General features: G+C 39.4%; 1 protein-coding gene across 5 annotated transcripts in view; it reads left to right on the forward strand.

Moving 5' to 3' along the window:
- skap2 (src kinase associated phosphoprotein 2) overlaps nt 1-27374 on the forward strand; it is a 277534-nt gene that overhangs the window by 10921 nt on the left and 239239 nt on the right. For all 5 annotated transcript variants that reach the window (XM_043689567.2, XM_043689565.2, XM_043689566.2 and 2 more), the window contains exons 2-3: nt 5487-5592; nt 6328-6353. In XM_043689567.2, coding sequence (XP_043545502.1) covers nt 5487-5592; nt 6328-6353 — 132 coding nt within the window. The remainder of the gene's footprint in view (nt 1-5486; nt 5593-6327; nt 6354-27374) is intronic.

Genomic DNA, 27374 nt, shown 5'->3' on the forward strand with positions numbered 1-27374 from the left:
GGCCTAGAAATAGTGGATGCATTAGTCATATTTGAAATTTCGAGACTAAGGAACAGTTCCTATGGATTGCAGTGTAGCCAGAGAGAAAACAAGGAATTATAATTTGCATAGCCTGACATCGGTAGAGGGAAATTGCTAGAGTCCAGTCTAAAAGATTTAACAGCAGAACAGTTGGAAACAGTGACAAGATTGGACCAAGTCAGTGTGGATATCTGAAAGGGAAGTTATGCTTGACAAATTTACAAGAACTTCAAGGATATAACTAGTGGAGATGGTAAAGGGGAGCTAGTGGATTTGGTTTTCATGGACTTTCAGAAGGCTTCCTGTAAGGTCCCACATAAGAAACTGCATGTAAGATAAGAGTGCATGGGATTGGGGTAGTGTACTGACTTAGAGAACTGGTTGGCTGACAGGTCTTTTTCCATGTGGCAACCAATGGCGATGCATTGGGAAAAGGGAAAGTGCTCATACATCAGTCTGTGAAAGTAAATGTACAGATGCACCAGGTGGTGAAGAAGGCTACTAGTATGTTGTCTTTTATACTAAGAGGGTTCAAGTCCAGGAGCAGGAATGTCTTGCTATGATTGCACAGGAATAGACCACATCTGGAGTATTTGTGCAACATTGGTCTCCTTTATCTGTTAGAAAAAGTTCTGGCTATGGAAGAAGCTCAACAAAGGTTTACCAGACTGCTTGCTGGGATGGCAGGAATGATGTAGGAAGAGAGACTGGATCAATTAAGCCTATATTCACTGAAATTTAGAAGAATGAGGGGAGATAATAGACAATAGGTGCAGGAGTAGGCCGTTCTGCCCTTCGAGCCAGCACAACCATTCGTTATGATCATGACTGATCATCCTCAATCCGTATCCTGTTCCTGCCTTATCCCCATAACTCTTGATTCCACTAACCTTAAGAGCTGTATCCAACCCTATAAAATCCTAACAGGATAAGACAGGATAAATGCAGAAAGGATGTTCCTGATGACCAGGGAGTCCAGAACCAGGGTCACAGTCTCAGAATTTGTGGTATGCCATTTAGGACTGAGATGAGGCGAAATCTTTTCATCCAGAGTGGAGAGTCTCTGGAGATCTCTAGCAGTATGCAGTTGAGACCAAAACATTGAATGTCTTCAAGATGAGCTTGAAATAACCTTTGATCCCTTTAGCCCCAAGAGCTATGTGGAGGAAGCAGGAACAGGGCATTGAATTAGATAGTCAACCATAGTAGAGCAGGTTTGAAGAGAAAAATATCCTATTTCTCTTTTCTGTGCCATGGGGCCAGTGGTAGGTTGTAAAAGCACAGTGTTTGTAAACAACAAGGCCAGCCTAATGATCCAAAATGATAAGGTAAGGAAAATGCCAGATGTGAAGCTCAGTGGTGGTAGGGCTGGCTGGTGATGGGCTATGAGGTGTAGTAGAACTGAACTACAGGAAAAGCCACCACAAAAGTTGAAGAAAGTTGAGGAGAAGGCTTGCTGCATTGTATGCAGTTTAACAATAGGAAGTATCAATTTTTCAGTGATTAAAGTATCAAAGGATGTAAGTGCACAGTATTTAGAAATACGTAATATGATCAAGTCGAGTCGGAATTGCCCTGTGAAGGGGAAATCATGCCTGACAAATTTACTAGAATTCTTTTGAGGAGTTGACAAGCAAGGCTGATAAAGAGGAAGGTGTTTGATTCTGTCCCACACTTGAGGGGCTACCTTAATAAGGTAAGGTCCCACAGTGGAGGTAGTATATTCACATGGATAGAGGATTGGCTAACTAACTAATAGAAAACAGAATTGGTATAAAGGAGCATTTTCAGGATGGCAACCTATAATTAGTGATGTGCCAGAGGATCTGTACAGGGCTCAATTATTGACAATAATATATTCATGACTTGGATAAAGAAAATGAATGTTTGAATGTAGATGCAGAGACAAGTGGTGAGGATGGCACAGTGGCTCAGTGGGTAGTGCTCTCTGTGCCAGGGACCTGAGTTCAATTCCAACCTCAGGCAATTGTATGTATTGAGTTTGCACATTCTCCCTGTAACTGTGTGAGTTTCTGTCGAGTACTCCGTTTTCCTTCCACAGTCCAAAGATGTGTAAAGTAGGTGCTTTGGCCATGCTAAATCGTCCGTGGTGTTAAGAGATGTGTATGTGTCCACATTAGCGACGGGAAATACAGGGTTACAGGGGTACGGTAGAGGAATTGATTTGGGTGAATGCTTTTTGGAGGGTTGGTGTGGACCAGTTGGGCTGCATGGTCTGTTTCCACACTGGGGATTCTGCAGAGGGATATAGACAGGTTAAGTGAATGGGGAAAAAGTTGGCAGCTGGAATATAGCATGGAAAATATGAGCGTATACAGTATAGCAGGGATAATAGAGGAGCTGAATATAATTTAAATGGGGAAAGACTGTTTAAAGCTCCAGAACTAAAGGTTTGGGAGTCCTTAACCATGAGTATCAAAAAAATCCACGTCCAAATTCACTGGTTAATAAGGAATACAAATGGAATATTGATATTTATTTCAAAGGAAATGTTGTGTAAAAGTAGAGTGGTTTTGCTAAGAATCTGTGATTCACTAGTCAGACCACAGCTGAAATACTGTGAAAAGTTTTGGGCCCCTGATCTAAGAAAAGATAAATTGGCATTGAAGGCAGTTCAGAGAAGGTTCGCTAGGCTGGTACGAGGTATGGAGGGACTGTCTAATGAGGAGAGTTTGAGTAAATTGGATCTATACTCTTTGGAATATGGAAAATGAGAGGCAACCTTCTTAAAACATAGAAGATTCTTTGTGGACATGACAGGTATACACAGGTCATTTTTATGGAAAATTCTAGGGCAAGAGGGTGTAATCTGGGAATAAGGGGTTGCATGTTTAGCACAGATGAATTTCTTCTCTGAGGGTGATGAATCTGTGGACAACTTTATCATAGAGGGCTGTTGAGGCCAGGTCATTAAGTACAATCAGGACTGAGATCGACAGATCCTTAATCAGTAAGGGAATTAAGAGTTATGGGGAAAAAAGTAGGAAGTAGAGTAGAGGATTATTAGGTCAGCCGTGACCTCATGAATGATGGAGCAGAGTTGATGGGTTGAATAATCTACTTCAGCTTATTTTTTTAATATTCATTTGTGTGTTATGGACATGACTGGCTGTCCAGCATTTGTGGCTTATGTCTAGGTGCCCTTGCGAGGATATTGGGGAGCTGTCTTCTTGAGCCACTGCAGTCCTTCTGCTGAGAGCTTATCCACAATACCCTGTTGGAGGGAATTTCAGGGTTTTGACCCAGTGACAGTGAAGGAAAGGTGAAATAATTCTAAGTCAGGATCGGGAGTGGCTTCGAGGGGAACATGCTGGTAGTGATGTTCCCATGTATCTGCCCTTATGCTTAAAGATCTTAACATGCAGAAATTGTTAATCTGTACAGATAGCATTTACAGGCTGCAAGAGATATTACTGAAGGAAAAGGCCTCTTTCTTTCTTTCTTTCTTTCTTTCTTAGGAATTTTCAGAACTCCCAAGATCGTGGTGAATGATGAGCTGAAAACCCCTCTGGTACAATTACTGTGCCGTGACCTAGTCTTTCAAAAAGAGAGAACGAGAATCTTTGGTTCCTTATTAATGAAAGACGTTGCCTGTGGAAAGAGATTGTCCTTTCCAATAGCTCCACGAATCAGAGCAGCACACAAGTTGTCTTTTGTTCTACTTTGACAGTTAATTCTGTTGTCCATAATGGTAATCATAATGTGGAGGAGTTGAACTGGGGTGGGCAAAGTTTAAAAATCACACAACACCAGGTTATAGTCCAACAGGTTTATTTGGAAGCACTCACTTTTGGGGCGGTGCTCCTTCCACAGATAGCTGTGGAACAGGATCATAAGACACAGAATTTATAGCAAAAGGTGATAATGTCCTTCCTTCACATGGAGTACCCTTGTCTGCATGTCAAACTTCGATCACTGCAAATATTAAAGTGATACCACTATCCACATTGAAAAATTCCTGTCTTAGAAGCAATGAAGAAAGCTTTATCTCTTTGCCTACAGAATAATCTTCAGGATGTTTTTAATTTACTTCCCATGTCTTATATCTGTCCCCAGACCAGAAAGAGAATTTCACTTTCTTGTCTTCATTTTAAAGAGGCTGTAACTACTTGAGTCTTGGAGTTCATCCTGAAATTAGCAGTTATTTCACTTCAATTGTTTTACCACTAATAAAATGACAAAGGAACGCATACACCCTAAACCTCTGAGGAGACTGCAAATGCAGACCATGAGTGCAAGAGCCTTGTGGGGTTAAGGGAAGGGTGGTGAAATGAAATAAAATGTTAAATGTTTACAATAAAAAGAGCTTGTGGGAGGGAGATATAGAAAAGAGGGAATTGTACCTTTTTTATTCTAACTATGTTAAGTATGAATGAAGAGTTAGGTCATAGTGATGTCAGATACACTGAATGAGAGCCTGGATTGAAGGGCTGCAAGGACGATGTCCTTTCTTAGCATCATTTTTATATAGTTATGTTCTGTTGCTTTTCATTTGCAAGTGCAGATCCCACATTGCTACATTGTGGGCATTATAAGTGATCAAAATAGGATTTCTGTACATACTAAACCTGACTTTAAAACATAATGGTGCTTTCTATGACTGAATTTCTTCTCTGTTTGAGAGTAGGATTATTATGCCAGATTTCTAAATGTAGTAGTGTAAATCCAAAGCAAAACGTGTTGTATCGAACAGTCGAATTTAATTGCCAGATCATTACCTTGACACTATCGTTCTGCAGTGGTGTGTTACATTTGACTGTTTTCACAAATGCAACACAACTGATTTGGAAGGAACTGGGAAAATGAAAAAACCTGATTCCCATGATGAAAGAGATTGTTTTTATCACTTGCAATTGAATTATAACATGAACATTGGAGTGTTATAATGACAGATTTCCTGAACACCCTATTAATATAAAACAACTCTTACAATTAAACTTTTGTCATCATTATGCTGAAGTAACAATGATAATAGTGTGTATAATTGTTTTTGCATACAGTATGGTGTGTGCTCATTGAGTTTAAACTTTCGTTTTTCTCAATTTTAAATTCCATTTGGATTCCACCTCTCAAAATGCTTATCTTGATTCATTCAGTCTGCAGATGACCTTCATCTGGCCTCAAATGTTTGTGTATGTCATTGCTTTAGTTCCTAATTAGATTGCCCATACAATTCGCTAAATGGCTGTAACATGAAATATAACATGAAGAATTTCCCCCAAGTATTCCCCACTTTAGTGAAAATGTATAAAATGAATCATTTTAAATTAGAATTAGTAGTTCCACCTATGTTGTTGTATATCTTTTTTAAATATTCAGTTTTCAAATCCAAAAGAGCGAGTTATGTATCAACTAACTGAAATCACAATGTTTTTTTCATGAAGTTTTATTGTTAGTTGATGAAATTGACATAAATTTGACATTTAAATATACTTCATTTGCAGATGTTGAAATATTTATACTTGAAATATTAAAGGAAGAGAACCTGACTAAGAAGGCAAAAGAAAAGAAAGATGCATTATTGAGAAAACTTAACAGTATTAAAACAAGGTAATTTTAAAAATGTTGGATATTTGTTTGCTGGTTTCAGATTGTTATATGTACTGAAGATGTACGGTGCACAAGAATTTGATAGTAATTGTTCCAATTAAATATAAAGACAAATTGATGAGAACAAGATTGATTCAGAACAGATCTAACAGGTCAAAGCTTGGCATTGGAGACGTTTTGATCATCAGTGGCAGGAGAATCGTAATGTGCGTGCTCTGGAACTTTAGGTCTGATATAGTCCTCTACCATCTAGCTGAGGGACTGTGGGAAAGGAAGCGACTAGAGAAACTGTTCATTAGTTGGTAAAAGGTTGTGGTTATTGGAAACCAATCATCTCTGATCCAGGACATCACTGCAGGAGTTCCTCAGGTTAATTTCATAGGCCTAAGATTCTTTTATTGCTATGCTGATGACTTTCTGATCATTGAGGTTAAAACTGAGGATGTTCATTAATGATTGAACAATGTTCAATATCACTCACGTCTCAGACACTGAAGCATTTCATGGTAACTTTCAGGTTTGGACTGATGAACAGCAAGTAACATTCACTCCACACATGGCAATGACCATATTCAACAGCATAGAATGTAAGCATTTTCTCTTATGCTAGGTATGACTCCACCAGTGAGGAAGTCAATTATTCTAGTCTTAAGTTATAAAAGAATGCTAAGCATTTATTACCAATGTACAAATAAGCTTGATTCTAGCTAATGTGTTTGCTATTTTATTTTCCAGCTATCCTCAGGAGTTCCAGGCGAAAGGTACGTTTTTGATATCTATTTTAAAAAGGCTTTAACTTTGGAGTCAGTGAGCAGTTTGAAAAAATTCCTTATACTATCTTCTACTACTCATTGAAGTCTCACTGGCTTCTCGATTGATTTTTGTCTTCAACATAATGTAATTTCAAAATTGCGCATTAGCATTTAGGAGTGGAGTGATTCAAAATGTATATGATATAAAACAAGAATGAAAATATGCCATTTAAACCTTCATATGCAGATCACAAACAGTCTGCCCTCTAATTTACTCTAACTGTTCATTTAGGAGCTCTAAGGAAGAATACTGCATGGATAGAAATAGTATACTAATTAAGTTATATATCTTTGGAAGGAACCTTAGGAAGTAAACAAGGAGCCTTAGGAAGTTTGATACAAACAACCTTAAGAATGAGGGGCACATTGGTAAGATTTTTTATAAAACGCATGTGAACTCCTAAATCTTATAAATAGTAAAACTCAGAACATAATTAAATAGGCAACGTTAACATAGACCTAGTCAAATTATTGATCGAGCTGCAATTAAGTTGCGATCTTGTGCATTAGAGACAAGGCTACTTAGTGTACAAAAGAGATTTCGTAGGATGGTGCCAGACTTTAGTTGTGAAGTGACACTAGAGCAATTGAGAATCTTTCCATTGGACAGGAGAACTGAAGATCTGCTTTAAATCCTTCAAAAGTATATATCAGTATGTGAAACATATGGAAAAACCAGTGGTTGGTGATTAAATAGTATTGATAGAATAAAGGGAGAATTAGAATTTGGTTTCTTCTAGAAGCAAAAAGTTATGACATGAAATACTCTATCCACAACTATGGTGACAACAGAATCCATTTTTTAAAAAAATAAAGTGTAAAATAATTGAGAAAGGAATTTCAATGGGCAAGGGGCAGAGAGATAATGTGGTACCAATGGATATTTCTTGGAGAATTGCTTGAGGTGTAATGTAAAAGATGACATACTTCTCCAGTGCTGTAAAATAGTAATTTATCGCGTTCCTAAAGAGAAAGTTCCATTATCTATAATTTTATCCATCCCCATTTCTGCAGCATTGAATCTTCTCCTGCTGGCCTGCGTGGAAAACAGTTCTTGACCTCAGCTGTGCATGAAACAGTGCTTCATGCTGTTCTTCAGCATTAGTATCTGTGCTGTTCCTGTAATCTCCAATCTTAATGCATTTAATGTGTACTATTGAGTTTTAAAAATGTGCAATATTTCTCTTGTAGTAAAGTACCTTGTCTAATGAAAAGTATTAATGAATGGCAGGAATTTTCAACCATCTGAACATTTGCTGTTTTGGGGAGGGGGAATAGGGTGTAGTTGCTCCCTCTGCTGGTCAAACCTTAACCTCATTTGAATTCTCAGACTTTACAATAGTTGAGTCAATCAATGGCTGTTGTAATTGGCTATTTCTGATGCACTATACTAAAATCAAAAAGATATTTCTGTTTTACAGAAGTATTTATGTGACTATTAAGATATATATGGAGGTTGTGCAGTTAGAGATTTCCCTGAATTTTAATGCATTGTGATCTGTAACTGAAATGTTTTGGGAGTTGCAGATTTGGGAGTTGCAGTTTTGGGAGTAGTTAACTATATTAAATGCTTTGTATTATCAGATGAATCATTGTTTTATTGTAATTAACTTTTATTAATGTCTTGTTCATTTAACAGTGGGAGAGAAAAGTAATGTAATGCAACTTGTTCTTGTTAACATCTTTAACTGACGTGCCACTGAGAACATTTCTTTCTAGTTCAGTCCAGTGCTCAATATGTTTGCCTTTTTTAAAATATACATTTTTAAAAACTGTGCTATTATGTGCAAATTATGCTAATACTAGGAATTATTTATTTTAATGATGATACGGAAATTTGTATTGCCCCCATTTTGTCCTTTTTTTTTTAAATGCATCGTAAATCTAAAGATGGAATAGTACTGGTATCTAAAGCTTGCAATAGATTTTGTTGATCCTGGTAACAGCAGAATTGATTTTTTTCCCCAAGATACCACTTGAGGAGGTCATGACCTTTATAGCCTGTGGCCACTGGTATGAGGGTCACAGCTTGAGGTCAGCAAAAGCTTGTGTGAAACTACAGGAAGAGGTCTGTTATCTACCAGCTGTAGACACAGGATTGATCCTTAATAACTAGTATCTGTGTTTCTTGATAGGCTAAGAAGGTAATGACAATGCAGCAGTTTGATAGTTTAGCCAATCAGATTGATGAAGTGAGAACTGAGACTTGGTGTTTGTAGTTATTGCATTTGCTCAAACTGAATATATTCACCATGGGTGGAGTTGAAATTTGTGTCGGGGCAACTTTAAAAGACTGGTTTTAATTTATATAGTTGAGTGCAATTAGATATGTTATTGGTAAGTTAAATTTGTCTTGGTGTAACTTTTGGTTAGCATTATCTTTGTTTACTCAACTATTCTGAGGCTTTTCATAGCATTTTATGAAAATTATTTTCATAATCCTGATTTATTGCTGATTTGAGGATTACGTAGTACTAAAGGCTAGAATGTTTTGGCCGCCATATGTTGTACAAGTCAAAACATCACAATGACGACACAACCAAAGAGGTGGGTGAGGTTATTGTGAACAAAAGTGTTATACAAAATAGTTCACAAAGTGTCAACACCTTCATTAGCTGGCAGCTCTAAAGAGATTTTATTGCATACTTAAATTCAGTAAATTTTAATTGAATATAGACACTTAAAGATTTTTCTTGAGGTTGAATAATGAATAAAATTAGACCTATTAAGTTAGATGAATGTAAGCATGCTAGTGAAAAATTGTCAATTGGCTAGCTTAAGCAATTTATGACGAGTAAGGTCAAGTCATTATTATAAGCACAGAATGTAAGCATTGTTGGAGGATAAATGTTACAACATTAAAACTAGATTGATTAATAGTTTGTTGGCTGTGTGCATAGCAACTACAATACTGACTCAGGCTTCTGTGACAGATTTTTGGCTGGAGTTGTGAGCTAAGGGTTTACAGCTCCACGTGGTTCAAAGTGATGACATCTTTTACAGCACCAGCATAAAACTGTTAAATGTAACAAAATGTCCACTCTAAGATAGACTCTTTTTAAAATTTATTTTATGACCTAGGGTATTATATCTTACTTTATAAGGGATTAATAAAAATGTCTGTTTAAAAAATATGCCTTTCTTAGTTTGCGTTTTAAAAATATGATGAGACCTGTCATTTTTGCTGTATGCTGCATTCTGATATGTAATTTATAAATTGATATTGCTTCAAAATACAACTTGTTGATAGAATAAAATGCAATAACCTGCCTATGAGGAATTTTCAGTTCTACTTAATTTTACATTTCTTTAAATAGAAAATGTTTTATATCTAGAATTTGCATTATCGGATTTAATTATTGTAATATTGTTGTATAAAGGTTTTAGGAAGTCATAATTCCAATTACTTAGATAGAAGCTAATTCTATAAGCATACCCATTTCATGTATGAAGATGAGTGGTCAAGCTTCTCATTTATTTATATTCACAGTTTCACATTTTGCAGGACTATTGACAATTTTTTTCATAATGGAAAATGTGTTAAATCTAGTAGATAATTGTATCGTGTGATGCAATGTCCATTCATAGAACCTAGATTTGAATTCTATTGAGATTTATGAGATGAAGTTTCCACAGTTATTCATAAATTAACAATTTTTAATTGGCTTAATTCAGTTCAATTCTAATTACGTAATCTCACTAAAGGACCAAAAGAAGCATGCTGCAGAAATTACAAATGCAGCACTGGTACTGCAGAGACTAATTTTCTAAGAGAGTGCAACATATAATTTTTTTTTATATATGTATCCAACTTATTACATGTACATTGCAATTAGTAGCTGATATTGTTTGAAAGTTCCTCAATTTTCACATTCCTAACAAAAAGTTGAGGCAATCAAATATGTAAATTGAAGCTGTCTCTAAAGATTGTAGCTGTGTAATTTGTAGAACTTGATGTAACTTAGTAAAGATGTGATCAATGACTTGTTCCATTTTCTTCAACATAACTTAGCCTTTGCTCTGGTGTGAGGCTCTAATTACCTGTGGGCTCAAAGATCACTCTTTCCCTCAATTTGTTGACCTTGACATTCTTATAGACTCAACAGGAGACATTGCCAAAATTTCCCTGTATTGCAGCATTCCAGTTGGGCAGAGACCATCAATCACAAATGTGGATAGTTGTCTTCACTAGAGCAGGTTTAAAAGGCACTGGGGCAAACCATTGTCAGTGCATCTAAGTGATTCTGTGAGCCTACGATATCAACTGGGGAGTCACAGGAACTCTAATGGCTTCCCATTCATACATGTACAGTTACTGTGTGATCCTGCCTAGACCTTCGTTACTTAATGTATACCATCCACACAGTAGCCAATATGCAACTGTCCTGCAGCAGTTGACTCTATACCCAATATTCGAAGCTCCTCACAGAAGCACAAGCTGTCTGCTTGTGGACAAGAACTAACACACACTTAGATATTGGTGATAGCCCCTTTTGCTATCTCAACATGTGGGCAAACCAAGCCTGTAATGACAAAACCGCTTGGAATATCATTGAGCACACATTTGTCCTACTGAAACAATGGTTTCACTGCCTTACCACACTCGGTGGGACAAGGTGCACTGCAGTGCATGCCAGAGCACTTCTCTGAATTTATCCTGGTTTGCCACATCTTCTGTGACCTCCATTATGACAGCATAGCATTACTTTAAGGGATTTGAAATCTAAACGTGGAAGGCGGACCTTGCTATTGTGTCATCAGTCTGGTTTGGCTGGTTCTGACGCAGTACAGCTGAGTGGCAGTGGGGAGAGAAGAATGCTGCTATGCTAAGAGACAACATATTTTGCATTAGGACACTGCCACTTGTCTCACATTTACAATCTGAGCAATCTCCTCCATACCCTACTGTATCACTTGCTTGAAATTTATATCTCTAGACTTTTTACCATCTGATGGAAACAGTTTTTCTTGTCCATATTACCTAAACCTGTCATAATCCCTCCACCTTTAAACTAACCTCAATGTTAAAGTCCCACCTTGGTGGCCGGAAGGGATTCCAAACTCTGCGCAATTCAACTTTCCATCTTGGAGATGGATTCCTCAGTGCTTTCTGATAGCTACAGTATGCTCTGTGACTCTTTCCATTTGGACTACCTGCAGCCCAAATGCTGCTGGTGATGCATCACAAATTCCAACTTAGTACTAGCCTCTGAAGTACAAGTACTGCTACTGTAGGTGTCCGATCAATGGACAATGCTTTCTCATCATTGCTATGTAGTTGCTCTTTCTTTTTGTCAGTATGCTGTGGTTATCTACTTGGGAGTTCTTAGCTACCTGAAAGCTTTAAAGCAAAAGGAAAAGATCAGATTAAGGAATGGGCATGGAATTCAAAGTGAGCAGGTTTTCGGTCACACCTTTTGCACTCTTTGTGCCATATCTCAGAAAGGATAAAGAGGTAGGTGAGAGGATTTTAAGGCAGTAACATCATTTCTCTTTGGTTTTGACAGCCTGGGATACTGCTTACACTGTTGCAGTGCACTATGACTTGGTGTATCAACTGCTCTATTGAATTCAATTGATGGGTTAAGATCGCACTCTGACCCCATTCCTGACTCTTCCTCCTGTTTATGAATGATCTTGTTCTGCTGGAGAGAAAACAGAATGCCATTGGTTGTGTAATGCTTTGTTTGGGTCATGTGCTTGTCATAGTTAAATGTCTATTGGTATGAGCCTAGCGTTGGTGCGATTGAGTGAGGTGGAGTATTTGAATCTTAAGTGAGAGTTCCGGGTTCTGTTGAGTGAGTGATGAGAAATGGTGCATTGAACAGTGTGAGAGGATGGTGATTTTTAACGGTATGCGAGATGGTGATATGTGGATGCGTTTGCTGATGATCACCATGATGTAAAGTTTTGAAATTACTTCTGGCACTGTTGCCAGGTCTTTGAGGGCCAGATTTCTGGCAGTAATGTCGATTGCTACCTGTTTCCATTTCCTTTAGAGGATGTAATCTGAGGGCCTCTCCACTACTTGCAGAAGCATTGCCACCCTTCTTTATGTGATGTCTATCTTCAACAGGCAGGTTGTGAATCATAACCTCACGTAATTTTTAGTCCCTGAGTCTTTTCAATAAGAAAGGAGTATATTTACATCCAAGTGGTGTTTACAATTGGTTAGAGGTGGGTCTTGGTTCTCTTACTCACACTTTTTTTGCAGAGTTATCCCATGTAGTATTAAGGAAAAGTAATTCTTGATTTCATCATCCATCAAGCATCTCATGGATGAGCCTGAGAGAATAATCATTCCATCTGCTATTTTTTCACTTACCATGGAAGAATCTTACTTGGGTAGTGTTATATTTTTTTTAGTTGAATGTTAGACTAATCTAGAATTTGTCCATAAGCCAACAGAAATTTGTTTTCTATTAAATTAGTTAAAACATTGCAGGTCTTTTGAATTTTCATTTTATTTGTTAGAATGGGAGTATTTAAACAGGAAATGTGATCTGGTACTATTGAGGACCAGATAAAGTGGGAAGGAATTCAGGCAATAGTTCCTGTCTCCTAACTTTTGAGATCTGAGCTTCATTGGCAAAGCTAGCATTTATTGTCCATCTCTAATTGCCATTGGGAAACTGGTGGTGAGCCTCGTTCTAGGTACTAGTGTCTGGGGTTAGAAAGTTCTGTCAAAGGAATTTCTGCAAATTTTTGCAGGGTATCTTATAGATGATGCATATTGCTGCCATTGTGGACTGATAGTGGTGAGAGTGAATGCTTATGATGATGGGTGGATTGTCAGTCATGTGGTGTTCTTTATCATGGATGGTAATAAGTTTCAAGTGTTTTTGAAGATGCAGCCATCAAGGAAAGTAGAGTGTATTTTATGATACTCCTGATTTGTGACTTGCAGATGGGAGATATCAAATGCTGCCCAATTGTGAAATCACATCTAATAGCTGTTTGTTTTATGTTCTGTGAGCAAGGGTTTGTTGAGTACAAAGTACTCTGCTTGTTATGAATGATTAAAAGAACATGCTGATTGAATTAAATCAGCCCTTTTTTTCCTTTTATTCATTCATGGGGCATTTGCGCTGTTGACTGGCCAGCTTATACTACCCACCCCTAGTGCTCTACGAAAGGTGGTGGTGGTGAGCTGCCTTCCTGAACTGAGGCAGTCCATCTACTGTTGGTAGACCCACAATGCAATTAGGGAGGGAATTCCAGGATTTTGACCCAGTGACAGTGAAGGAAAGGTGAGGATAGGATAGTGAGTTACTTGGAGGGGATCTCTAAGGTGGTGGTGTTCATGTGTATCTGCTGTCCTTGTCCTTCTAGATGGAAATTGTCATAGGTTTGGAAGGTGCTGTCTTAGGACATTTGGCAGATTTCTGCTGTGTGTCTTTTGGATGTTGACATCAGTGCTGGAGTGATTTGGAGATTTGTGGATATGGTGGGAATTAAGTGGGTTGCTTGCTGATATATATGGCTTATATATCTGAATGCTCATGAGCATTAAAATTCATACACACCACTGTTTAGTTGAGTGGTAGGCAGAAAGCGCTGTATGTTTTAGTAACTGCATGAACAACCACTTGAAGATATTGATTTGAGCTTGTGAAGTGGCTCATTTATGCTTGCTTGTGATCACCATATGGAAGGGCCTGTTCTTTGCAAACAAGTAATATGTTCAATTCTTCAACCTTTTCTGAATTTTCAGAGAGCTTTGGAGCCTGTAGTTCATTGTTTTCCCCATGGCAATGCCTCACCAAACAATGTTGGCTTGCCAACCAATCAGCATCCTTTTCTGTGGTATAAGTAGTTGTGATAGTTTGAATTTTAGCATTTTTTGTACTTGTCCAGTTGTGTGCAGGATGAAAACCTTTCACAACATGTCTCTTTCAGCAGTACTCAAGATGAGATTTATCCTTTTTTAGTTTTGGATCAGATTTAGCTGAACAATTTTCCATCTATCAGGTAGATGACAGTCTTTTAGCTGTCTGAGGACTAAATGTGTGGCTCGTACTCGAGTACCAATTTTAGTGCTACAACTGAGGTATTGTCAGGAATCATATTTTCACTGTATCCAGCATGTGTAGCTATCCTCTCTCTCATGGAGTCAATTGCATTTGATCACTAGGAAAGAAGTAACCCTTCAATCTGTTCTGCCATTTTAAGATGGTAATAAGACCTGTGACCTCATCTGTTCCCTCCTTTCCCTTGCATCCCTAAATACTTCAGACTAACAAAAATCTATCAATCTTGGGTTTGAAATAATAAATGATCTAGAATCAATTATCATTTGGGGATGGTAATTTCAAACGCATATCAACTGTTGAGCAAGAAGTCTTTTCTAAGCTTATACTTGAGGGTCTGGCTTTAGTCTATTTTAGACCATTTTCTTTGAGTGTTAGACTCTCAACTAGTGGAAATAATTTTTTCCAATCTATATTTGACATCTATGAAGCTGGGGAATTCCAGGAGGCTGTGACAGATCATCAGGGTGGTACTTCAAGAAGATTATTGCTGATGCTTCAAACTTGTTCTTTTTACTTAGTCATTGGGTTCCGCCATCACTCAGGAAGGAAATTTGTGTGGAATCGCCTCTTGGCATTAGTTCTTTACATATTGACTGCAACCTATGAATGAATGTGCAGAACTAGTCTGTTGGCTATGGGTTTGTTTCTATCATTGTTATTTCCACTGCTTAACATTCATGTTGTCCTAAGTTGTATATTCATTAAATTGGCACCATTTTAAAGATATACCTGCTGTTACTCCAGATGTGCTCTGTTGCATATCTCATTGAATCAGGCTTTATGCTAATGACAGAATGAGGGCAATGACAAGCAACAAGATAATGGATGGTGGTTGATTACAATTCTGCAGCTGATGGCTTTCAATGCTTCATGGGTGCCCAGTTTTAAGTTGGTAGATCTATCCAAAGTCTGTCTCATTTAGCATAGTGATACTATCACACAACACAATGTCCTTTTTGTGAAAGTAGGTGTTTGGGTCTACAAGGACTATATGTCATTGCTGTCAATGCCACCGTGGACAGCTCATTGTATAACAGTTTGTTGAGGGCAAAATGAAGTACATGTTTCACTGTTGGCTTTTTTAACCACCTGCCATAAGCCCAGTCTGGCCGCCTAGGTTAGTGGTGATACTGGACCACTCTTGGTAATGGACATTGAGGTTCTCCACCCAGAGTAAAATCGTTAATATTGCTACACTCAGTTCTTCTTTCAAATTATTTAACATGGAGGAATACCGATTCATCAGCTGAGGAAAGTAGTGGGTGATAGGTTCCTTCCCTTTTGACAATTATTTAAATAAAAAGGGTGCATAAATTTCATCTCTCAATTGATCATCATCATTGCCTGTGCCTCCTATGTATTGTATGAAAAAAAAATCAATGTTAACCGTTGCCACTCGTAAAAATGCCCTATTTTAAATTGGTGCACCTTTAAGAAGGGAGCATGTGGTTAGTTAGCAGCTGAAAGCACTTACATGGACACCACTTGCACAGCCTCCTAGGGCTCTTGTGGTATAGTGGTAATATCCCTAACCTTGAGCCAGGAAGCCTGGGTTCAAATCCCAAATGCCCCAGAGGTATGTAATAACAACATCTCTTAACGGGCTGTTTAGAAAATGCCTAGCACAGGCTCATGGAAGCTGTAACAGCTGCACTGCAAGGCAAAAGACAGTCAAATTTGGGGGAGAAAAGTACAGTATAATAAAAGCCAAAGACAATAAGGGAGCAGATCAGAGCCAGGACTCTCTTCAGATGCAATTGGATACCAGAGCTCCAGCAGTAAATTTCTACCCTAAGGGAAAAGGGTAGAAAACTTATCTGAATAGTACAGAACACAGGCTGGAACAAATAAAACTGAAATATTTGCGAGTTAAAAAAAAGTATCACTGCAGTTAGAAAACAAGCATAAGATACTGCAAAAGTTTAAAATGAGGCCATAATTTCATAATGAATTTGGGACTATTGGAAACAAATTTAAACTTTGTACTTTCACTGCAGATGAAGTATTTCAGAGGTAACAAGAATTTTATTGTGGGAGGAAGAATCATCTAGATCCAAAACTTTGTCTCTCCATAGATGCTGCCTGACCCGCTGTGATCTCCCGTATTTATTGTTTTCAATGCAAATGCACTATATTGATGGGTAAAGTGCAAATCATCCCAACAAAGGGAAGAAAGAAGAACCTTGCATTTTGTTCAAAATAGCAGGAAGCAAACAGAACACAAAAAAGACAAGAATCTTTCATTTTGGTTTCTACAGCTGGGAACATCAGAAAAAGAAATTATAACTTCTGTGAAATTTTTAAAGTAGTTTTTAAATGCTTTATTAGAAGACATTGTAACAATTTTAAAAATGCAAGTGTTTGACAAAAAAAAATCCAAAGCTGGAAACAATAAATCATTACAGAACAACCAATAAATGCAATTTAAAGCTTTGTTGGAAGAATTTGATTTTTTTGTAGATTAGATTACTTAGTGTGGAAACAGGCCCTTCGGCCCAACAAATCCACACCGACCCGCTGAAGCGCAAACCACCCAGACCCATTCCTCTACATTTACCCTTCACTAACACTATGGGCAATTTAGATTAGATTAGATTACTGTGTGGAAACAGGCCCTTCGGCCCAACAAGTCCACACCGCCCCGCCGAAGTGCAACCCACCCATACCCCTACATTTACCCCTATATCTAACACTACGGGCAATTTAGCATGGCCAATTCACCTGACCTGCACATCTTTGGACTGTGGGAGGAAACCAGAGCACCAGGAGGAAACCCACGCAGACACAGGGAGAACGTGCAAACTCCACACAGTCAGTCGCCTGAGGCGGGAATTGAACCCGGGTCTCTGGCGCTGTGAGGCAGCAGTGCTTGCCACTATGCCACCCACTAATGTTCAATGGTGACCCAAGACTGCTAAATAAAAAGCCACAAAGACACTAGCAAGTTTTACAGTGTTTTAAATTAAATGTCTATTTCTGAATTGAAGATAAGCTAATGGAACAGATTTAAAACAGTATTGAAAGTACACAGAAGTAAAATACAGTAATAAGCTTAATTAACACCTAAAGGGGAAATAGATAAAAACATATAACTTCCTAGCAGATTTAACATCACCGATGGTCATAAAAGAGCTGATAAGAATTCATGGAGAAAATGGTTCATGAGATACAGAATTGTTACAAATATTAAATTGTTCCAAATATTAACAGAAGTTAATAGCACTGTTACGTTCAGTAGGTCATGCAGCTAATGTTATTAATAACCAGAAAATAAAAGATGATACAGAGGCTGAGACACTTGATCACATGACTTAAAAACTTTCAACAATTACTCTAATATAAGAACAAATAATCTTGAATGGGCAAGATTTAACAGAAGAATTCAACTTCTACGAGAAATGTCAACAATTTTGTTAATCTCTAAATTTCACTTGACATCCATGAATATGGTGGCCTGCAATGAGAATTCATAAGAGACAAAATTGTTGTCAGAATATTTTTTCAGATCATTCAAAGTTCAAGAAAGATCTAACATTGGTTAAAAACTATCCAGATAAATTTGGAAGCAGAGGCTTCCCATTAAATGGTGAAGCTAGGTATGGAGCAAAGGTAGTAAAATCTGTTTTGGAAAAATTAAGATATCTTTTACAGCTCATTAAATTACTGGCCCATATACTCCAATATGGTGTATCACTATCAGAATTATTGATAGGGAGAAAACTGAATATTCTATCCTACCAAAAAGATTAATTCCACCATTAAATCCAAAGGATTACAAACATTTTCAACAAAGAGCAAGACTTATCGACAGTGCAAGGCTACTTACTAGCTTGGCTATCTTATGTGCAATAGTTGGACCGAAGACAATAGATATGGTTAAGGGACCTCTACAGGAATGTATGGTTGCCCAAGGACGGGCAGACCAGCAACAATCCTAAATTGCCTATACAGCAGAGGGAGTTTTAAGGTGGAGCCATAAGATCTTTGTGTCATTGTGCAGTAATTTGTCCATTAATGCTTTACTGGGGCAAACCTAGTGAGAAATCAATAGTATTGGTTCACAGGCTACTCAAGCTAATGATCAGCATCAAAACCAGCCGTTGTCAAGCCAGCAACCTATTGATTTCTAAGTTTGAAGCAAGTGTGTTATGGAAGAATTGTAAAACATCCAGACTACTTTTTTTTATATACCTCTCTATAATTAGTTAACAAGAAGAGCTAAGCCTGGGGATGGATTTGTATAAAGCAATGGATATTAAAGGATTAATCTGAGCTAATCTTTTGGTTTGCCCACTCTGATAGATAAGATAGCCACTACGTGGAGTATTGGATGTTTTGGGCAAAAAATGCAAAGAATATTACAGCACAAGAGTAGGTCCTTCGGCCGACCAAGACTGCGCTACACATGATGCCTTTCTAAATTAAAAAAGCCTTTTGTGGTCTGTACCCCTCTCCCTGCTTATTGATCTATCTGTCAAGGACTCTCTTGTATGTCTCTACCACCTCTTCTGGCAGTGCATTCCAGGAACTTATCATCCTCTGTGTAAAAAAAAAAGTTTGTTTTCCGGTCTCCTTTAAACTTAACCCCTTTTGCCTCAAACTATGTCCCCTAGTAATTGATATTTCTAGGGGAGAAAGACTGAATGTTGATTCTATCCATGCCTCTCATAATTTTGTAAACTTCAATGAGGTCATACATTCTCCTTCAACATTCAAATGGAAACAAGCTAAGTTTGTGCAATCACTCCTAATAGCTAATACCCTCCAAACCAGGCAACATATTGGTAAAATATTTCTGTACCTTCTCCAAAGCCTCCATATCCTCCTTGTAGTCTGACAACTGGAAATATATACAGTATTCCAAATGTGGCCTCACTAAAGTTTTGTACAGCTGCAGCTTGACTTGGCATTTTTATACTCTATGCCCTAACCGATGAAGGTAAGCATGCTATTTGACTTCGTGACCATCCTATTCAATGTGTTGCCACTTTGAGAGACCTGTGAACTTGTATGCCTAGATCTCTAGATATATTGAAGCAATGAAGAGTTCTGCCATTTACTGTGTATTTCCCACTTGTGTTTGAACTTCCAAAATGCATCACCTTGCGTTTGTCTGGATTAAATAGTATCTGCCATTTCTCTGCCTGAGCTTCCAGCCTATTTATATCCAGCTGTATCCTCTGGCAATCTTCTTCACTATCCATAGCTCCCCAACCTTTGTGTCCCAACCTTTGTGTCATCCTTAAACTTACTAATTACCTCTGTACCTCTCCAAATCATTTGTATATATTACAAATTACAGGGGTCCCAGCACCGATCCCTGTGGAGCACCACTGGTCACCGATCTCCAATCAGAAAACCATTCTTCCTTTGTTACTGTGCCTCCTATGACTAAGCCAGTTCTGTATCTATCTTACCAGCTCACCGTGATTCCATGTGACTCAATCTTTTGTATTGGTTGCCATGAGGGATCTTGTCAAAGGCTTTGCTAAAGTCCATGTAGACAACACCTACTACCTGGCAGCTGGAGCCATTTTGGGCAGGTATCACTTGGAATCTTGCATGGCTTTCAGATGGTAACGATGTCTTGCCTATTAAGAGATAATATACCCAAAAGTTACTGTAACCTGCGAATAGTTACTTAGATGTAATACTGCATCTTATTATCGAAGATGAGAGCTTCTTTCACTAAGAATTACTCATGGTCCATCTTCCAGCACAGGTGTTGAGTAAATTCCTAGCCTAGCAAGGTAAGAAGGCTTGGTGGCAGTAGTGTGTCTCAATCACAAGTTATTGATGGCCATGGTTTTCTGATTGGCGATCGGTGACCAGTGGTGCTCCACAGGGATCGGTGCTGGGACCCCTGTAATTTGTAATATATACAAATGATTTGGAGGAGTACAGAGGTAATTAGTAAGTTTGAGGATGACACAAAAGTTGGGGAGCTATGGATAGTGAAGAAGATTGCCAGAGGATACAGCTGGATATAAATAGGCTGGAAGCTCAGGCAGAGCAATGGCAGATACTGTTTAATCCAGACAAATGCAAGGTGGGCGGCACGGTGGCACAGTGGTTAGCACTGCTGTCTCACAGCGCCAGAGACCCGGGTTCAATTCCCGCCTCAGGCGACTGACTGTGTGGAGTTTGCACGTTCTCCCCGTGTCTGCTTGGGTTTCCTCCGGGTGCCTCCCACAGTCTAAAGATGTGCAGGTCAGGTGAATTGGCCATGCTAAATTGCCCATAGTGTTAGGTAAGGGATAAATGTAGGGGTACGGGTGGGTTGCGCTTCAGCGGGGCGGTGTGGACTTGTTGGACCGAAAGGCCTGTTTCCACACTAAGTAATCTAATCTAATCTAATGTCCTCCTTGTATCCATGCAGGATGGAGGTGGCCAGCCCTTTGTGGGTGAGCTAAAACTTGAGTATTCAGAGGAACCTTGATTATCTGTCATTCGATTATTCGGCAAGATCCCGATGCTTGGCTAAACTATGTTATCTGGAATTCGATTAACTGCATGAAGTACCAGCCCGTGTCCTTCGGATAATTGAGGTTCCTCTGTACTTGTAAAATACTGTTTATGTTAATGAGCTAATCGGCACAGGGTCAATAAGATTAAGCAGGTAAATGCATGGCTCAACAATTGGTGTGGCAGAAGTGGGTTTGACACAACAGCACAGACACAAATAGGATAGTGTATGGAAAAAGTTAGCAATCAAACTTCAAGCACACTGGATAAATGAATGACAATGAGAAGAGGGACGGTTAATACAGGACTGAAATGGTAAATCTGATTGCATATAGTATAAAGGAATAAGGTAAATTAGCTTGTGGCGCAGATCGAAATTGGCAGAAGTAACATGGTGGGCATCACAGAGACATGGCTGCAAGGGGATCAGAATTGGGATCTGAATGAGCATCCTATCGAAAAGACAGTCAGGGTGGGTAGAGGGAGGGGGGTTACCTTAGTAAGAAATGAAATGAAATAAATTGTAAGAAATGAAGTAGGGTCAAATAGCATAGAATCTATATGGGTAGAATGGAGGAACCACAAAGGTAGTAAAATCCATGGTTGGTGATATGTACAGGCATCCAAATAGTAGTCAGGCGCTGAGGCACAAGATACACTAGGAGATAGAAAAGATGTGTCAGAAAGGCAAAGTTGCAGTGATCATGGGAGATTTCAATATGCTGGTGGATTAGGAAAATCAGGTTGGTAGTGGATTGCAAGAAAAAAAATTTGTGGAATGTCTACAAGATAGCTTTTTGGAGCAGTTTGTGGTGGAGCCCACGAGGGAACTGGCAATACTGGTGTGTAATTAGGCAGACTTGATAAAGGTGCCTAAAGTGAAGGAACGCTTAAGAACAGTAATCATAATATGTTTGAATTTACTCTGCAATTCGAGGGAGAAGATTTAGAATCGGAGGTAACAGTATTATAGCTGAATAAAGGCAACCACATGAGGTAGGAGCTGGGTAGAATTGACTGGGAGAGCAGCCTAACAGGAAAGAGTGAAACAGTAATGGCAGGAGTTTCTAGAAATAATTCAGAAGACACAACAGAGACTCATTTTGAAGAAAAAAAAACATGGTACAGGGAGGATGAGGCATGATGGCTGACTAATGAAGTCAAGGATAGCATGAAAGCATATAATGTGGCAAAGGACAGTGGAAATTAGAGGATTGGGAAGCTTACAAAGACTAACAGCTGACAACAAAAAAAAAGATAAGGAGGGAGAAGTTTAAAGATCCGTGTAAGGTAGACAGTAATATAAAGGAAGACAAAAGTTTGAGAAGATTTGTAGCTCAGGTTGAGGTTCTGGATGTAAGTTTGCTTGCTGAGCTGGAAGGTTCATTTTCAAACATGACGTCACCATACCAGGTAACATCATCAGTGAGCCTCCAGTGAAGCAATGGTGGTATGGCCCGCTTTTTATTTATATTTTTAGGTTTCCTCTGGTGATGTCATTTCCTGTACTTTTTCTCAAGGGGTGGTAAATGGGATCCAAGTCAATGTGTTGTCTTTATTCCTGATGAAGGGCTTTTGCCCGAAACGTCTATTTCGCTGCTTCTTGGATGCTGCCTGAACTGCTGTGCATTTCCAGCACCACTAATCCAGCTTCTGGTTGAAGTGCCACGCTTCTAGGAATTCTTGCACGTGTCTCTGTTTGGCTTGTCCTAGAATGGATGTGTTGTCCCAGTCGAAATGGTGTTCTTCCTCATCTGTATGCAAAGATACTAGTGATAGTGGGTCATGTCTTTTTGTGGCTAGTTGATGTTCCTGTATCCTGGTGGCTAGTTTTCTGCCTGTTTGTCCAATGTACTGTTTGTTAAAGTTTGTGCAAGGTATTTTGTAAATGACATTAGTTTTGCCTGTTGTCTGTGTAGAGTCTTTCAAGTTCATTAGCTACTGTTTTAGTGTGTTGTTAGGTTTGTGGGCTACCATAATGCCAAGAGGTCTGAGTAAGTCTCGCAGTCATTTCTGGGATGTCTTTGATTAAGGGGAGAATGTCAAGGGTTTCTGGATGTGTTCTGTCTGCTTGTTTGAGTTTGTTGCTGAGAAATCGGTGGAGTGTGTTCATTGAGTACCCGTTCTTTTTGAATACACTGTACAGGTGATTTTTCCCTGCTCTTCATAGTTCCTCTGTGCTGCGGTGTGTGGTGGCTCATTGAAATAATGTTCTAATGCAGCTTCATTTGTGGGTATTAGGATGATTACTTCTGTAGTTCAGTATTTGGTCCGTATGTTGTTTTCCTGTACTCACTGGTTTGAAGCTCCCCATTGGCTGTTCACACTACTGCAACATCTCGGAATGACAGTTTGGTGTTGTTTTCCTCCTCTTTAGTGAATTTTATGCCAGTAAGGGTATTATTGATGGCCTTGAAGGTTTCCTCTAATTTGTTTCGTTTAGTGATGAGGTGTCATCCACGTAGAGGACCCAAAGTTTTAATTGGATAGTTGGCAGAGCTGTTTGTTTGAGTCTCTGCATTACTGCCTCTGGTAAGAACCCTGATATTGGAGATCCCATGGGTGTTCGATTGGTTTGTCTGTATGTTTTGTTGTTGAAGGTGAACAAGGCCAATGTAGTTTGTTAATATTGTCCTTGCTGATGAAGTAGTTGGTGTTTGGTATGCGTCTTTGGGTATTCTAATCGTGTAATCAGCAGTTCTTTGGCTAGGTTGATATTGATGGATGTGAATAGGGCTGTTATGTCAAAGGAGACCATTATTTCATCCTCTTCTATGTTGGTGTCTTTGGTCTTCAGGAATTCCTGGGTGGAGTGATTGGGGTGGCGTGAGTCTTATAAGTGTTTTAGTCTTTGTAGCTCCTTGGCTAATCTCTAAGTTGGTGTTCTAGGTAACGAGACTATGGGTCTGGGGGGGTATCGGGAGTACTTCTGGTTTGTGAATTTTGGGTAATCTGTAGAAGCGTGGTATGTTACATCCACCTGGTTTCGTTTTTTGGAAGTCAGTCTTATTTATTTCTCCAGATTTCTGACATTTTTTGTTTTGGGCTGTGATTTGGTTTTCTAGTTGTGGGGTCAGGTCTATCCCCACTTGTTGGTAATTGTTGGTATCTGCAAGCAGTAAATTTGACTTTTCAATGTGGTCTCTTTGAATTAAAATGACTATCAAACATCCTTTGTCTGCAGATAGGGTAATAATAACATTTTTTAGTCCTTCTAGTGCTTTTCTTTCTTGTATTGTGTATTTCCTTCCTTTTTCCTGCTTAATGTTGGTGTGACTGTCTGTCTGATACTTTGCTGGGTTTCTTTTATGAGTTGTCTTTCAGTAATGTTTCTAATGTTGCTAAGAAATATTTCCTATGCACCCTGGAAGTTGTAATTTAACCCTCTTAATAAGACAGCTTTTTCAGTGTCTGTTGAGGTCAGTCAGGTAGTTTTTTTTAATAATCCATGCTTCTGTGTTGTCTGTGCTTTTTCTTTGTAAGTTTTTTTCTGCAGGTCTAGATTTTTCATTTTCTGTGTTTGTCGCTGTCAAATGTCTATGGCTTGTTGTACTGTGTCTGTCCATTCATGGTCTGTTGCATTAGTGAGCAAAGTTTTTTTTTTTGCGTGAAATTTCCTAGTTGTATTTATGGAGTCTGTTGTGGGCATCATGAATCATTTCTCTAAGCATTCTGCGGCCGTTTTGCTCTGCTATTCTTTTGGCTAGTGGGATGTTCAGGGGAGGTTTGTATTTAAGATATTAGATAATACCTGTTTCCTTAGGCATTCGTGCAGGAAGTACAGCTGTTCATGGGTGGCGTTCTGTCAGATTGGTTTGCCATTTTCGGGCATCATGGTAGCCGACAAACCCACCAACACACTAAATAAGCAGCTAATGAACTTGAAAGACCCTATACAGACAACAAGCAAAATGCTTTGTACAAACTCTAACAAACAGTACATTGGACAAACAGGTACAAACCTAGCCACCAGGATGCAGGAACATCGACTAGCCACAAAAAGACATGACCCACTCTCACTAGCATCTTTACATACAGACGAGGAAGGACACCACTTCAACTGGGACAACACATCCATCCTAGGCCAAGCGAAACAGAGACATTTGCGAGAATTCCTAGAAGCATGGCACTCTAACCGGGACTCTGTCAACAAACATATTGACTTGGATTCCATTTACCCCATCCCCTGAGAAAAGGAACAGGAAATGACATCACCAACCCAAGTAAACCTAAACACATAAATAAAATGCGGGCCATACCACCAGTGCTTCACTGAAGGCTCACTGATGATGTTATCTAGTATGGTATCAAAACATCTGAAAACGAACCTTACACATGAGCGAGGAAACTTATATCCAGAAGATTATAAGAGTTTCTTCAGATATATAAAGGGCAAAAGAGAGGGAAAAGTGGATATTGGGTCATTGAAATATGATGCTGGAGTGATAGTAGTGGGGAACAAGGAAATGGCTGACGAAATGAATAATTACTTTGTGTCAGTCTTCACAGTGGAAGACTGTGAAATGTCAAAAATTCAAGAGAGTAAGGGGGCAGAGCTGAATATGATGGCTATCACCAAGGAGAAGTTGCTAGAAAAACTGAATGGCCTGAAGGTGGATAAATCGCCTGGACCAGATGGACTACACCCCAGAGTTCTAAGGGAGATAGCTGAAGCAATAGTCAAGGCGTTAGTGGTGATCTTTCAGGAATCGGTAGAATCGGACAGAGTCCCAGAGGACTGGAAAATTGCTATTGTGAAACTTCTATTTAAAAGGGAGTAAGGCAAAAGACAAAATTATAGACCGATTAGCCTAACCTCAGTCATGGGCAGGATCCTAGACTCCATTGTGAAGGATGAGATCTTTGAATACTTGGAAGTGTATGGTAAAATAGGGCAAAGTCAGCATGGTTTCATCGAGGGGAGGTCATGCCTGACAAATCTGCTAGAATTCTTTGAGGAAGTTGGCCCACTTGGAATGTAATATTCAGTCAGTTCTGGTCACCTCATTATAGGAAGTATGTGGAAGCTTTAGCGAGGGTGCAAAGGTGATTTACCAGAATGCTGCCTGGACTGAAGGGCATGTTTTATCTTGAAAGGTTGAGGGAGCTAAAGCTTTTCCCATTGGAGCAAAGAAGGGTGACAGGGGACTTGATAGAGATGTACAAGATGATAGGCTTTGATAGAGTGAACAGTCAGAGCCTTTTTTCCAGGGCAGAAGTGGTTATCATAAGGGCCATAATGATTAGCAGAGATGTCAGAGGTTGGCTCTTTCCACAGTGTGTGGTTGGTGCATGGAATGCACTGCCAGCAGTGGTGGTAGAGTCCAATGCATTAGGGTCATTTAAGTTACTCTTGGATAGGCAAATGGATGATAGTGAAGCGTAGAGAATGTAAATTAGTTTGATCTACATGTTGGATACAAAGTCAGCACAACATCGAGGGCCAAAGGGCCTGTACTGTGCTGTACTGTTCTATGTTCTAATTACAAGCAGTTTGGACCAAGGAGAGCCACTGGATGTTATCTACCTGGATTTCAAGAAAGCCTTTGACAAGGTGCTGCACAGGAGGCTACTGAGTAAGATAAGGATGCATGGTGTCAGCGGCAAAGTACTGACATGGATAGAAGCTTGGCTGTCTGGCAGAAGGAAGAGAGTGGGGACAAAAGTGTCATTCTCTGGATGGCAGCCAGTGCCAAATGGTGTTCCGCAAGGTTCAGTGTTGGACTTTATATACTAATGATCTAGATCAAGGAACTGAGGGCATTCTGGCTAAGTATGCAGATGATACAAAGATAGGTAGAGGGATAAGTATCGTTGAGGAGGCGGGGAGACTGCAGAAGGATTTGAGGGAGGGCAAAGAAGTGGCAGATGATGCACACCGTGGGAAAGTGTGAGGTCATTCACTTTGGTAGGAAGAATGGAGGCATGGACTATTTTCTGAATGGGAAATAATTCAGAAATCTGAAGTGCAAATAGACTTGGGCACTCTAATCCCAGTTTCTCTCCAGTAAACTTGCAGGGTGAGTCAATAGTTAGTGTTGAGAGTGTGGTGCTGGAAAGACACAGCAGGTCAGGCAGCATCCGAGGAGCAGGAGAGACGGGGGGAAGAGGAGGAGGAGGAGGAGGACGAGGTAGCTGAGAATGCGATAAGTAGGTGAAGATGGGAGAGAAGGTGATAGGTCGGATAGGAAGGTGGAGCGGAGAGATGGGAAAGGCTATGGACAGGTCAAGAGGGCAGTGCCGACTCAGAGCCTTGAGACTGGGATAATGTGGGGGGAGGGGAAATCAGGAAATTGGTGAAATCCACATTAATTCCGTGTGGTTGCATGGTCACAAGGCTGAAGATGAGGCATTCTTTCTTCAGGAGTCGGGTAAGGCCTCCATCGCCAAACCTTTACCACCCGACTCCTGGAGGAAGAACACCTCATCTTCTGCCTTGGGATGTACTTCTGAGGCCTATAAGGCTCTGGTC

The sequence above is a fragment of the Chiloscyllium plagiosum genome, unplaced genomic scaffold (assembly GCF_037043375.1).
Source record: "Chiloscyllium plagiosum isolate Xiang-an unplaced genomic scaffold, Cpla_swu_hap1 HiC_scaffold_5, whole genome shotgun sequence".
NCBI lineage: Eukaryota > Metazoa > Chordata > Chondrichthyes > Orectolobiformes > Hemiscylliidae > Chiloscyllium > Chiloscyllium plagiosum.